Source organism: Quercus robur, chromosome 4 (assembly GCF_932294415.1).
Source record: "Quercus robur chromosome 4, dhQueRobu3.1, whole genome shotgun sequence".
Lineage (NCBI taxonomy): Eukaryota > Viridiplantae > Streptophyta > Magnoliopsida > Fagales > Fagaceae > Quercus > Quercus robur.
The window spans coordinates 970,901-983,122 of NC_065537.1; the positions used below are offsets into that span (position 1 = coordinate 970,901).

The 12,222-nt window shown below is 35.5% G+C and overlaps 1 protein-coding gene across 2 annotated transcripts in view; it reads right to left on the reverse strand.

Moving 5' to 3' along the window:
* Positions 1–12,222, reverse strand: part of LOC126720282 (nuclear-pore anchor) — a 41,690-nt gene extending 29,468 nt beyond the window's left edge. Inside the window, exons 1-12 of one of the 2 annotated variants that reach the window (XM_050422604.1) lie at positions 11,711–12,222; positions 9,521–9,667; positions 9,317–9,415; positions 7,289–7,417; positions 7,081–7,173; positions 6,922–6,987; positions 5,792–5,881; positions 5,608–5,685; positions 4,975–5,084; positions 3,598–3,718; positions 3,411–3,503; positions 2,179–2,227 (exon numbers count right to left, since the gene is read on the reverse strand). In XM_050422604.1, coding sequence (XP_050278561.1) covers positions 2,179–2,227; positions 3,411–3,503; positions 3,598–3,718; positions 4,975–5,084; positions 5,608–5,685; positions 5,792–5,881; positions 6,922–6,987; positions 7,081–7,173; positions 7,289–7,417; positions 9,317–9,415; positions 9,521–9,667; positions 11,711–12,022 — 1,387 coding nt within the window. In that variant the 5' untranslated portion in view covers positions 12,023–12,222. The remainder of the gene's footprint in view (positions 1–2,178; positions 2,228–3,410; positions 3,504–3,597; positions 3,719–4,974; positions 5,085–5,607; positions 5,686–5,791; positions 5,882–6,921; positions 6,988–7,080; positions 7,174–7,288; positions 7,418–9,316; positions 9,416–9,520; positions 9,668–11,710) is intronic. The other variant, XM_050422603.1, reaches the window with a different exon arrangement.

A 12,222-nucleotide genomic window follows, 5' to 3' on the forward strand; every position in this document is an offset into this window, starting at 1 on the left:
AGAGTAAAGAGCATACTCTTAAACAGAGTTACTCAGCCACTCTTTGACCAATATAACTTCTTCCAGCCTGCTAACCTCTATTCCATCTTCTTCAAGATCTGATCCCGAATGGCTTTGGACTTATATCTGGACTAACGGTAAACCCAAATATTATATTGGAGTTTTTCCCAACATATAACCTATACCAACCTAAGAAAAAGGGGCAATGAACAAATCTTGAAACCAAAGATCTTAGCCAAAGCAGGCAAGGCTGGAGCCTCTTCAATTGGGACCATTTCTAACTTGTTTAAATTAATCTTCAATCCAAACACAGTTTTAAAACACAACAAGAAGCATTTCAGATAGTCAATTTGTTCTAGATCATCCCCACACAAAATCAAGGTGTCATCTACAAACAATACATGGGAAATCGTCGGCTCACCTACCCTTCACCCACTGTTAACCGTTGAGTATAATGTCCTTCAACTACCTTTGAAATCATTCTACTCAACGCCTCCATCATAATTACAAATAATGGTGACGACAGGAGTTCACCTTGACATAACCCCCATGAACTATGAAAGAAACCACTTGGGCACTCATTCACTAGAATGGAAATCAAACTATAGAGATACAAAAATAAATCCATCTCCTTCACCACTCTAGATAACCACAACTCCACAGCATATGTGACAGAAATTGTCACGTGATCATACGCCTTCTCTAGATCTAGTTTACACACGATGCCTGGTACTCTATCCACACATTCATTCGCAATCAAAACTGAATCCAAGATCTATCTACCTTAAATAAAAGAATTTTGTGATTGAGACAAAATCCTCCATAATACTCCCCTCAACCTGTTGGCCAAAAACTTGGCTAAAATTTTATACATGCTACCAATTAAGTTAATAGGCCTAAAATTTTTCTCATCACAGGCTCCTCAAAATAATGCTTGCAACTCTTCACACACATCCAGTTTTGTTACTAAAAAACACTTTTAAGTAACTTAGTCTTCCTAACCCCTATATCTCTAAATCTTCTTTGTTCCACTGCTTTAAATCCTGCTTTATAGCTCGTAACTTCTGGGATAAATTAAAACTCAGTTGAAAATGATAGGCTTCCCACCACTACTTTTCTGTATCCACAAAACTACTCAACTTCAACCACATATTTTAAAACTTAAGATGAGACTTACCGTAGTTAATTCCATAGGAGAATGGTCCGAGAACATACGAGAAATCAAATGCTGGACTAAGCTGGGAAATGTATATATGAATATGGTGTAATCAAGAACAGATCAAATCTGAACATGGAAGGAGTTTCCTGATTAATAGACAAAGTGAACCTTCCTCCCAATAATGGTAAATCCACCAACCACTGTTCGGCAATGAAATTACAAAAACTCCCCATAGCCAGAGTAAACCTCCTTTCCATCACCCTCACTCGGGAATCTAGTGAGATTAAAATCCCCACCAAAGCACCAAGGTAAATCCCACCAATTGTTCACACCCACAACAGTTTTACGACAGCCCGCTGGTTGGTGTTGTAAACCTCGGAAAAAACCCACTCAAAGTTTCCTTCCAGGCTTCCACGCATCTAAACCTGCAAGAAAGAGAGTAATCACCTTTGGCAACAGCCATTTTCTCCACAACTCTCCTATCCCACAGTACCGCTATGCCACTCGAAGCCCCATCTGCTTCCAAAAAATCCCAATCCACAAACAGGCACCCCCAAAGACTCCTTACTACAGCTCTGTCAATGAGTTCCATTTTCATCTATCGAAGACACACGTCACATCTCCAAATTATAACACAATTTTGAGCCCTCAATCTCTTATCCTTTTCATTCAGCCCAATGCTTCTTCAGGTTGTCTATCATTAGAATTTTTCCCAACAATTATGCCGATTTAAAAAATAAAAACCACTCTTGTAGTAGCCTTGGCCTTCCAAACACTCTTCAAAGTATTACCATGTGGTATACCTTTCACCAGACCAAATATAAACTCCAAGTATTACCATGTTAATCGTGGAGTGATTTTATAAAAAGAAAAATTAAAAGAATTTCTACATTATGCAATTCACAGGCAGTGAACATAATCAACAATAGACTAAATTCAACCTACATTGTTAAGGTGGGGTGAGGGTGGGTGGGGGGAAAGGTAAGCTTCTCAATAATGAATTCAATGTTAGCAAATACCTCTTTCTTCCAAAATGACTTCCGCTTTCTCCTCTAATTCATATAAGACCTGCCAAAGAACATATTAGCCACACTAAGCCTTAAGTAGTACAGATAGAAAATGGCATTATTCAACAACAAATTCAAATAAAAAACGACATCAACAGTTGACAATAAGGTAGTATATGACACTAGAAAAGCCAGGTTAAACTAACAATAAGAGCAACATTACAAAATTCAAGTAGGACCTAGAATAGGTACATTTGGTATACGAAATAGTTCCCTATAATGGAATAACCATTTGATGCAGGAGATGCAAGAAGATTTTTATTTAGTATTATTTATGTTTGCAAGTCAATTGTATTTTTACGTTTTAGGTCCTAGTAGTTTCTTAGGCTATTAATATTTTGATATTTGGAAGCAAAGTTATTTTTGTAATAAGGCAAATAAGGTTTCCAGCGCCAATTAGAACTAGGGTTTAGCAATCCTTATAAACAACATATTGTACTCCTTGAGGAGACAGTTGATATTTTGATGAATGAAAAAAAAAATGGCAGTTTGGTCACTTGTGGTATGGTGCTGACTCTAGTCCCACCCTAGGTGCTGACTCTTAGTAGTTTTCCCACTCGGTGCTGACTCCAAACCAAGCTTAGGTGCTAACTCCTAGGTCATATCCCTTTATTTTCCTGTTATTTCATTTTGTTCTGGTTGTCCTGCATCACCATTCCTCTAGAATAGGTATTGTATTGTTAGGTTGCACTTGAATATACCACAAATTATTAAAACTAACAGTCCTCAAAAAGGAAAACTCTAATATATAACACTATAAGATCAAAAAATAAAAATAAATAAATAAAAAGGAAAAAAACAACTCTAATCATGAATTATAACTATGATTTTTTTTTTTTTTTTTTGATAGGTAACAAAACTTTTATTGAAAAAAATTGAACATCATGTTCATGATGGTAAACACTTTGAACAATGAAACAAATACAAGAAGATCAAGAGCTACAGGAAATAGAAACTAAAAAATCAGACATAGCAGTACAGTTTGTCCACCCCCAAACACAAGCCCAAAGAAACAGAGTACGAAAAATTAAACATTTTAGATGTTTCAAAGTTCTCGCCTTATCGTCAAAAATGCGGGTATTACATTTAAAACTATGATCCAAATTAACATTTAAAATCTAGGCAAATAGTTAAGAATCATCCTAGCTTGTAGATTATGCTTAAATATATGCACAAGAGAATACCCGCTGCAAAATGGCCTCAGATTGCTTCCTTCCCAACTGCTCATGTCTCTGAGCATCAACAGCCTCTTGATATTTTGCATACATTTTGGCCAGCTAAAAAAAAAAAAAAAAAACAAGCAAAATAAAACAAATTTTACTTTACAATTGAAACAAGTGAAAAGTAAAGTAAGTAAAGTTAAAAACTCACACTCCAACCATCACGCAGAAGTGAAGCTGCCAAGGCTGTTCCTGAAACACCTGCAGGAATCTTGGGGACAATCATGCGATTATCCTCAACCATGTCATTCGTTTCAAATGAAGTCATCCATCTACAACGAAACAATACACTCAATTACAAAAAGTGTATCAGCATAAATTAAATAAACATCAACAGCTAAAGATTTAATCAAAGTGACTTTGTAAAACAAACCATCTTATGTAGCATTTATGCCTAAGGAAGAAAAAAGCCCACTAGTCCATTGTCTTTTATTTCTCAATGTCATGTTTTATTTATTATTATGTCTTTAGTATTTTAAAAGTTCATGTGACTTTTAACGAAATTAGATGCTTAAGATTTAGTGTGTTTGGCTCCAAATTAAAAAGCCAGTTTAATTTACTATTCAGCTTATTTTTGGTACTATTCATAGGTTCCACTGTACTATTTGAACTAACTTTTACTTTTATCTACAGTACTTTCAGCAAAAAGATTTTAGTTTCAGCAAAATAAGCAGATCCCAAATAGACCCTTAATTGTTATATATAAGATGAAGGGCTATAATTTTAGGATTACCATATGCTATTATAAATAGCCTTTTTGAGCCGTTGTAGGCAACCTTTTATTATCTGCTTTATGAAATTTCATATTAGAATATTTCACAAACTCTTTGAGCCTAGAAATTGATGTTTGATTATTCCCACTTCAATCCCATTATCTTTTTATTTTCTTTAATCTTGTTTGTTGCAGAATTTCTTCTTAAATCCTTCTTCAACACTAATCCTATGTTCTCCTCACCACATCAAGAAAACAATATGAACTAAATTATTCAAATATACTGCTCACCAAACCTCCAAAATGTAAAGATGAGGACAAAATTGTATAATTATGAACACTGTTCACCAAACTCAATTATGTTAAAGACAATGACCAGATCTAAATTCTATTATCCAGAAGATCCATACAAGCCATAGGCATTTGCCTTTTAAAAAACAGCTCCAAAGAGAGTTGTTTCTAAATAAGCTTTTTAATTAGGATGCTGCATTAACACACACCACCCCCCCCCCCCCTCTCTCCTCTTCTCCCATTTAATCAGGTCCAAACAAAAGTTGCATGTTTTTTGTACCAATATACTCAGAACAACATTGAAAATTACCAATACACCAAATTAAGCTAGAAAAGATCATGACCAGAAGAGATGAGGATTTACCACTGCGTATGGCAGCATATGGAATAATGCTAAAAGCACATTCACATATCCCACAACATTGAATTATTAAACAGCATCAACATGTAAAGAGTAAAGACATCCCATCTTTCAAGAAAAATAACAAGACAACTAGCAAAAATACTAGTAAATAAATAGCATACGTTTCTGAACTGAAATTGCTGAGTGGAACAAGATTCAGTTCATTTGATTTTCTACTGCTTTCAATATCAGCTTCACACTTCTCAAGTTTTTCTTTCAGCTCTGCTGCCTCCTATAAGAAATAAAACAGAATACAACTATGAGTAGCAAAAACCATTTAAAATGACATAGGTGCATAAGAAACTAGGACTAGAATCCAAATATAAATAACATGATAGAGCATAGCAGCAGAACAAAATAGAAGCATTCTAAAATAAGTATCAGGGAGAGCAAATAATAGGAAAGCGAATGATAAGATATTTGATTAAATTTCAATGACTTCAAAGAGAGAACAAGAATTCTTAAAAATTAATCAAACTTTCAAATCTAAAACAATTTTCACCCAATTGAACCAATTGCTTCAAGATTAAAATAACAATATTATAAAAGAAGACATTATAACATCATCCAAAATAGATGCTTCAGTAACATCTATCTTTTGGAAAATAATACACAAGCAAAAACAAAGTCTGAAAAAATTGATATACAATCACGATAATTATTTGAAAAATAAAAGGAGGGAGTTGGAATCATGACAGTAATTTCCTGATCATTTAAAATATTATTGTTCTACATAGCTAATTCAAGGAGCATACCTTTTCACATTGGTTTCTTGCACCCACTTCCTTTTCAAGCCTCTCTTTATAATCATTTTCAACTTGACTTAAACGTGTCTGATTAGGTTAGCAAAAAGAAAAAAAGACTCAAAATCAATACCAAAGAAAAAACATACCACAAGCAAGTTTTTAGAAAACAACAATCTCACAAAGAACATTTCACCTCTAGAGCTTTGATAACGCCCTCAAGATCTCCCGCCTTTCCGGACCATTCCTCAGAACTTTCTTTGTATAGTTCAACAAGCTTATTAACCTAGAAAGTTGTAAAAAATTAAAAGAAAGAAAAGTTACTGGTAAAGAAAAGTCAAATGGCAGTCCTCATGCTTTGTGAGATGATATCATAAATTATGCCACCTGAAGATCAGCCATACAATAAGGTACATGTGCAACTAGCAAAAGTAAAAACATGTCTTGAAGACCACCAAAATAGTAGATCAATCACAGAACCTGGAGACCTAAGGTATATGATAAGCAAACTGTTTTTCAAAAGAATAAGATTAAACAATTAAGATCAGAGAATACAGAAGTGCACTTTGTTCACAACTTTTGAGCACCTCACCTTACCTCATCACTAATTCCAGGAGAGTTAAATTGCTGTAAATGATCATCTAGTGAACATACACAATATTATTAAAATAAAAACAAAAACTATTAAATCTTGTTTTTTCCATGGAAAACAGGTTACTTCATGTGTGTGTGTGTGTGTATACATGCACAAACAAATTGAGCATATTAGGCATGATCAATTATTAGAGCAATCATAAATAATAAATAAAAATGTCACTGCTAGTGTCCACTATAGGCTCCCAGACCCCAAAGTGCAAAACAGTTTAAATATGGGTCGAAGGAACATGAACTGTAACCAGTGTCATAATATGATCACAAGGAACAAAAGCATTGTTCAACCAACTGCTAAACATAACCGCATTCAGAATCTTCTTTTGTCATGTAGTTAATGATACTGTTCATCCATATCAAAACCCAAAAACCAGACAAATTTTCTTTAAAGCCAGATACATCGGTTGACTTTTAATTCTTATCAAAGAACGACAGGATTAAGTGAGGCTCTCCAAACAGACAGATCAAAATATTTATTTAAATGCTATAAACCTTTTTTTGGTAAGTATTTAATGCTATAAATCTTTAACAAATAAGAATGTTTATTCATTAATATTAGCAAATTCTTGCAAAGCCCAAAGAAATATGAATGTGAAAATCTAAATCTAAATTTTAAAAGTAAATAAATAAATCCACAGATTGTTTTAATAAGCAAAGTCTTCTGATAGAACTCACTGTTGAGAGTTCAGCAGATAATCGCTCTTCATTGGCTGCAGCAGCAGCTTTAGATGAACATAATTCCTACATAAGTGAACAAGAAATCATTGAGGCATCTGCTACAAAATGACTGACATTAAAAAACAATTTTGAAGGCCAAATAGAACATATCACAACCTCTTGCAAGGATGTTAGCTTCATCTCTAACTCCCTAACTCTTTCCTTGTGCCATTGTAACGAGCTAGAACATTCATTGAATTGCCTCTCAACCTAAGAGCATTAACAGAAGATTCAAAACAGGCAAAGCAATTACATTATAATTCAAAAACAGAGAGAGATGCTTTACCCATAGTCAGAAAAAAATAAATTGTAAAGGCATTCTTACATCTGCAAGCTTAGTGGACATATCATCCTCAAGATCATTACTTTTTCTACGCAGCTCAATAACACTGTCAACTTTGGCTGTCAACTCATCATTAAGCCACACATTATGCCTCTCGACAAGTTCCTTCTCCTGCTCAAATCCAAACACAACTTCACTTAGAATGAAGCACAAAAGAAAGTAATAAAAGATAGAAGACATTTGTAGTGGTAGATACTCAGTGCCAAACAGCAAGTACTCAAAGACAAGCCAGTATGGACATGCGCAAATAAATAAATAAAGTGAAAACCATAAAAATTGCTGAAGAATCTTGTTTATCTGTCAGCCACCAAATAATTTCAGGTGATTTAATTGTATGTGACAAAGAATACTGAATACCCCTTTGCCAAATTGCTAGATACACTATTCTTAGTAGTGTTATGTCCAACTAATGGGCGCCATTTGCTAATATGTCAAGTACAATGATGCAGGATCTTTGGAAATTCAGCACTAGATTAGGAATGGTTAGATTATGAAAAAAGATGTTTGGTATTAAAACAGTGGATTTGCCCAGAAGCTCAGATAAGAACCCTGATGGCCCACACGCATGAGAGAGAGAGGCAGCAAAACGAGTAACAGAGCACCCTAATCACAGATTTTATGAGCACGTGTATCAATGTGGCTATTTTAACATTTCAGAAAATTTATAGCTAAAGACCCACAAAAGCCCACGCATCAATCTTGTCCCTAGTCTAAAAACCTTAACAATGAACAGTACCACGCCACAAGTAGCATGGTACTATTCATTGCCAGAGTTAAAAAGTAACATATTTTATTCGTCTCTCTCTCTCTCTGTCTCTCTCTCTCTCTCTCAACTGTCCTCTCCCTCTCATATCAACCCACGGATCGGAGCAAATCAGAGCAGATGCATTGGGTTACAGCTGTCAGTGGTGGTCTAGAGATCGGAGAGCAGCTGTGTTGGGGCTTTCAACTTATATGGGTTATATGATGTGGGTTTTGTGGTTGTGATGGGGCTTTTTGATGTGGGTTTTGTTAGGGTTTTGATGGTGGTGCAGTGGTGGTGGTTGGGTTTTGGTTTGTTTGGTTTTCTTATTGAGTTTCTAATGTGGGTTTTGTGGCTGTGATGGGGTTTCTGATGTGGATTTTGTTGGCTTTGGGTTTGTTGGGTTCCTGATGGTGGTGCCATGGTGGTGGTGTTGTGGTGGTTGGATTTAGATTTGGATTTGCTCATTTTTCTTACAAAGCTTTTGATGTGGGTTTTGTGATTGTGATGGGGTTTTTGACATGGGTTTTTTTGGGTTTTTGATGTTGGTGTCGTGGTGGTGTTGTATACGGTGGTGTTGAGGTTTTGGTGTATATGGTGGTGTTGCTGTGGTATACTGGTATACGCTGAGACAAGAGAGGAGAGAGAGAAAATAAATATTTATATGAAGTAAGAAATAGTGTATTAAGTCTAATGTATGTGTATGAGAAAAATAGATATCTAAAAAGAAAAAAGTAGAGCTTTTTGGGTTAATTTATCTAAATATCTGAGGAGGCTAATGTGAGTGCTCTTAACAACTGTGCCATAGAGTTCTAGCTCTTTACAATTCTAATTAAAATTAGATTCACATCAGTTGTGTCATAGGCTACTTGTAAAATCAAGGAATTAAATTTTGATCCTTATAGAACCCAAGCAGCAGAATAGGAGAGCATCCCACATCAAATTCTGCCCCCAATTCTGATCTTCAATTTTACATTTCTATCATAGTTAAGTATTTGAATAAAACGTTCTAGATTTAGGGTGGTGCAAAACTTTCACAAGAGAAAGGGACATCCATTAAGAAAAAAAAAGTAACTAGAACCAGGAAAAGAAATTTCAAAGCCAGCCCAAAGAGAATATAGGCCCATACAGGACTATGGCATAACAAACTACAGTCAAACCTATTTCAGCTACAAATGAAATGCCTTAAATGTAGACCAGATTTTCATACACAAAAAACAACAGAAAGAAATCAGTCTACCAATGAATAACTAAAGCTTTGTAGATACCTCTTTGAGACGAGTACATGCAGCCTGAGTACGTGCCAACTCTGACTCAAGTTCACTGACACGGACCTCCCTTTGTGAGGCACTGTTGGACGAATTGACCTTCACAATCACCAACCCAAAGGAAAACAATATAAATTAGTGACACCACATTAGCTTTAAAAAAATCCAACCAACATAAATAGCACAGGTAACACGTGCACTCACAATCTTATCAAGATAGCTCTTGATAGTGGCATTCTTCTCACTGATCTCCAAATCCTTCTGCTCCACCAACTCTATCAACTGCCTTTTTGACTTATGCAACTCCGATACCTCTGTTGCTAACCTCTCTATCTCTCCATCCTTTCCAATCTACAAAATTCCAAAAATACCCTAAGAAAAATTTTATCTAAACACATGTACAAATTTGTATGCAAACAAAGATACCATATCACATCATATCGAATGTAAAATAATAAAAATTAAGTCCTCCACTGTGCTTTTGCCATGTGACGCACTAATTGTAATTAAATTATGTAGATTTTTTTTTTTTTTTTGATAAGTAATAAGAGTATTATTAATCAAAATGTAAAACTGAAGAAAGCAAATACAAGGTGTTCATGATGGTGAACACAAGAAAAAGCAACAAACAACAAACAGCAACAAATTATGTAGAAATTAGGTCATATTCACTCTGTTTTTGCCATATGAATCACTAAATATAATTCCTCTGACATGTAGGGAAAAAACTTAGCTACAATTCCTTAGGTACCCCAAAAATAATTCCAAATAGCTTTAGTGGTAGAGTGGCAGTCTTGTAAACTGAAGGTTCATAGTTCAATCCTGTGTGCGGGCATTTCTGGAATTATATTTTTACTTATCTACCAAAAAAAAAAAAAAAAACAAATCCTTAGGCACCCCAAATATATTCAATCACATGATTGTACCCAATTAACAAAGCTCCCACTATTTTTGAGATTTGGAAGAGATGATTGATGGGCAGCCTTACCCCTTCTGTTGCATTTGTCAATGCAACCATGTTTTTAAAGGAGAACCAATGATATAGCAACTAAAGAACTGTATTTAAGTCTTGCCCTAAAAATCATATAGATAATATGCATTGAGATAAACACTATTACCAACGTTATAAGAATTTTAAAATAGTAACCCAATTAAAACTCTACAAACCAAAAAATTTCAAGAAATTAACAATGGAACTTTTTTAAAAAAATTTTGACAAGTAAATAACGTCATTGAAAGATGTATGAGAAAATACAAAGAAAAATCAAGGCACACAGACAATGTGCCATAGCAACAGCAAAAAATCTAAACAAACTAGCAGTGAAAGTACAAAAACCAATTAAATCATGCAGAGAATTAAAGGTGGAAACACCCGAAGCATTTTCCCACTCAAACAGAGTTTGAAAGAAAGAAAGCTTCAAAATCAACCTTCCATTCCCTTCAAAAGCACAAGCTTTCCTTTCCCTCCAAATACCCCACATTAGGCAATGAGGGATCATACTCCAAATCACCTTAGTTCTGTGCCTAAACAACTAGCCAGAAGCTCCACAACACCGCACAGCATGACCCAATGAACCCCACATAATGATGCAAATTCAAACATATGGTTTCATCGAATTTAATTGTCACAGGCAACAGTACATAAGCTAGGAAGCATAGACACTTCATTTCATTCAGGGTGTCGTACAATGTCACCCGCCATGTCATGTTATAATTTTTCAAAAATTGCTCATGTCTTGCTATTACCTAAGTAATGCCCTTAAAATTACCTAAATAATTAGCATACCAAAGTTCTAATAAGTTCAAAACAAGACACCAATTATAACTCTATAAACTAGACAATGATTGAAATTTGATCATATTAGTGGAAAAAAAAATACCTTAGTCCTGTAATTATTAAAAGTACAAGCTTTCCTTTCCCTCCAAATACCCCACATTAGGCCAAATCACCTTATTTCTGTGCCTAACCAACTACCTAGAAGCTAAAAAACACCACGCGGCATGATCCAATGAACCCCCCACATAACAAACACACCATATTTCAGGAAATTTTTTAATATAATGCAAATTCAAACACATGGTTTCACTGAATTTAATTGTCACAAGCAACAATACCTAAGCTAGTAAGCACGGACACTTCATTCAGGGTGTCATACCCGTGTCACCCGCCATGTCAAGTTATAATTTTTCAAAAATTGCTCATGTTGCAGTGTTGTACCATACCATGCCCTTAAAATTAATTAGCATTGAGATAAACTCTATTACCAACACTTCAATCAAAACTCTACAAACTACACCAATGACTAAAATTCGATCAAATTAGTGGTAAAAAAACAAAGAAATCATTTCTTGAATTCACATATGAAGAAAGAAAGAAGTAGCGAGCGTTCGTACGGAGTGGAGATTCTGCTGGTGCTTGTTGGATTGGAGAAGGGCGAGGTCGGCGAGGTGGCGATCGAGGGAGGACTGAAGCTGCGCGTTTTGGGATTCGAGCTTGGCGAATTCGGAGGAGAGGGAGATGTACTTCTGCTCGAGGAGAGAGCAGGTCTGCTCGGCGGTGATGGAGCCGGCGTCGGCCTCGGCCCTAACCGTCTCCACCTGCTTGAACAGCTCTCGTATGTAGGCGTCCGCCTTCTCCGCCACCGAACCGGCGTCGTTCGCCTGAACGCACCGCCGGAACTCCTCCTCCGTCATAAACAGAGGCATATTTTTTTTTTATTTTTTGGTTTCAATACCTAAATCGCAACAACAGCGATCGCAGTATTATCTTTACTACTATGATCAGTGTGTGGAGTGTTGAGTACCATATATGTAGAATAGCTAGGGAAAAAATTGGAAGGAAAGAGGGAAAGAAGGTGAAGGGAATTTGAAGCCTCCAGAGAGAGAAATGAGCCCTATATATCATG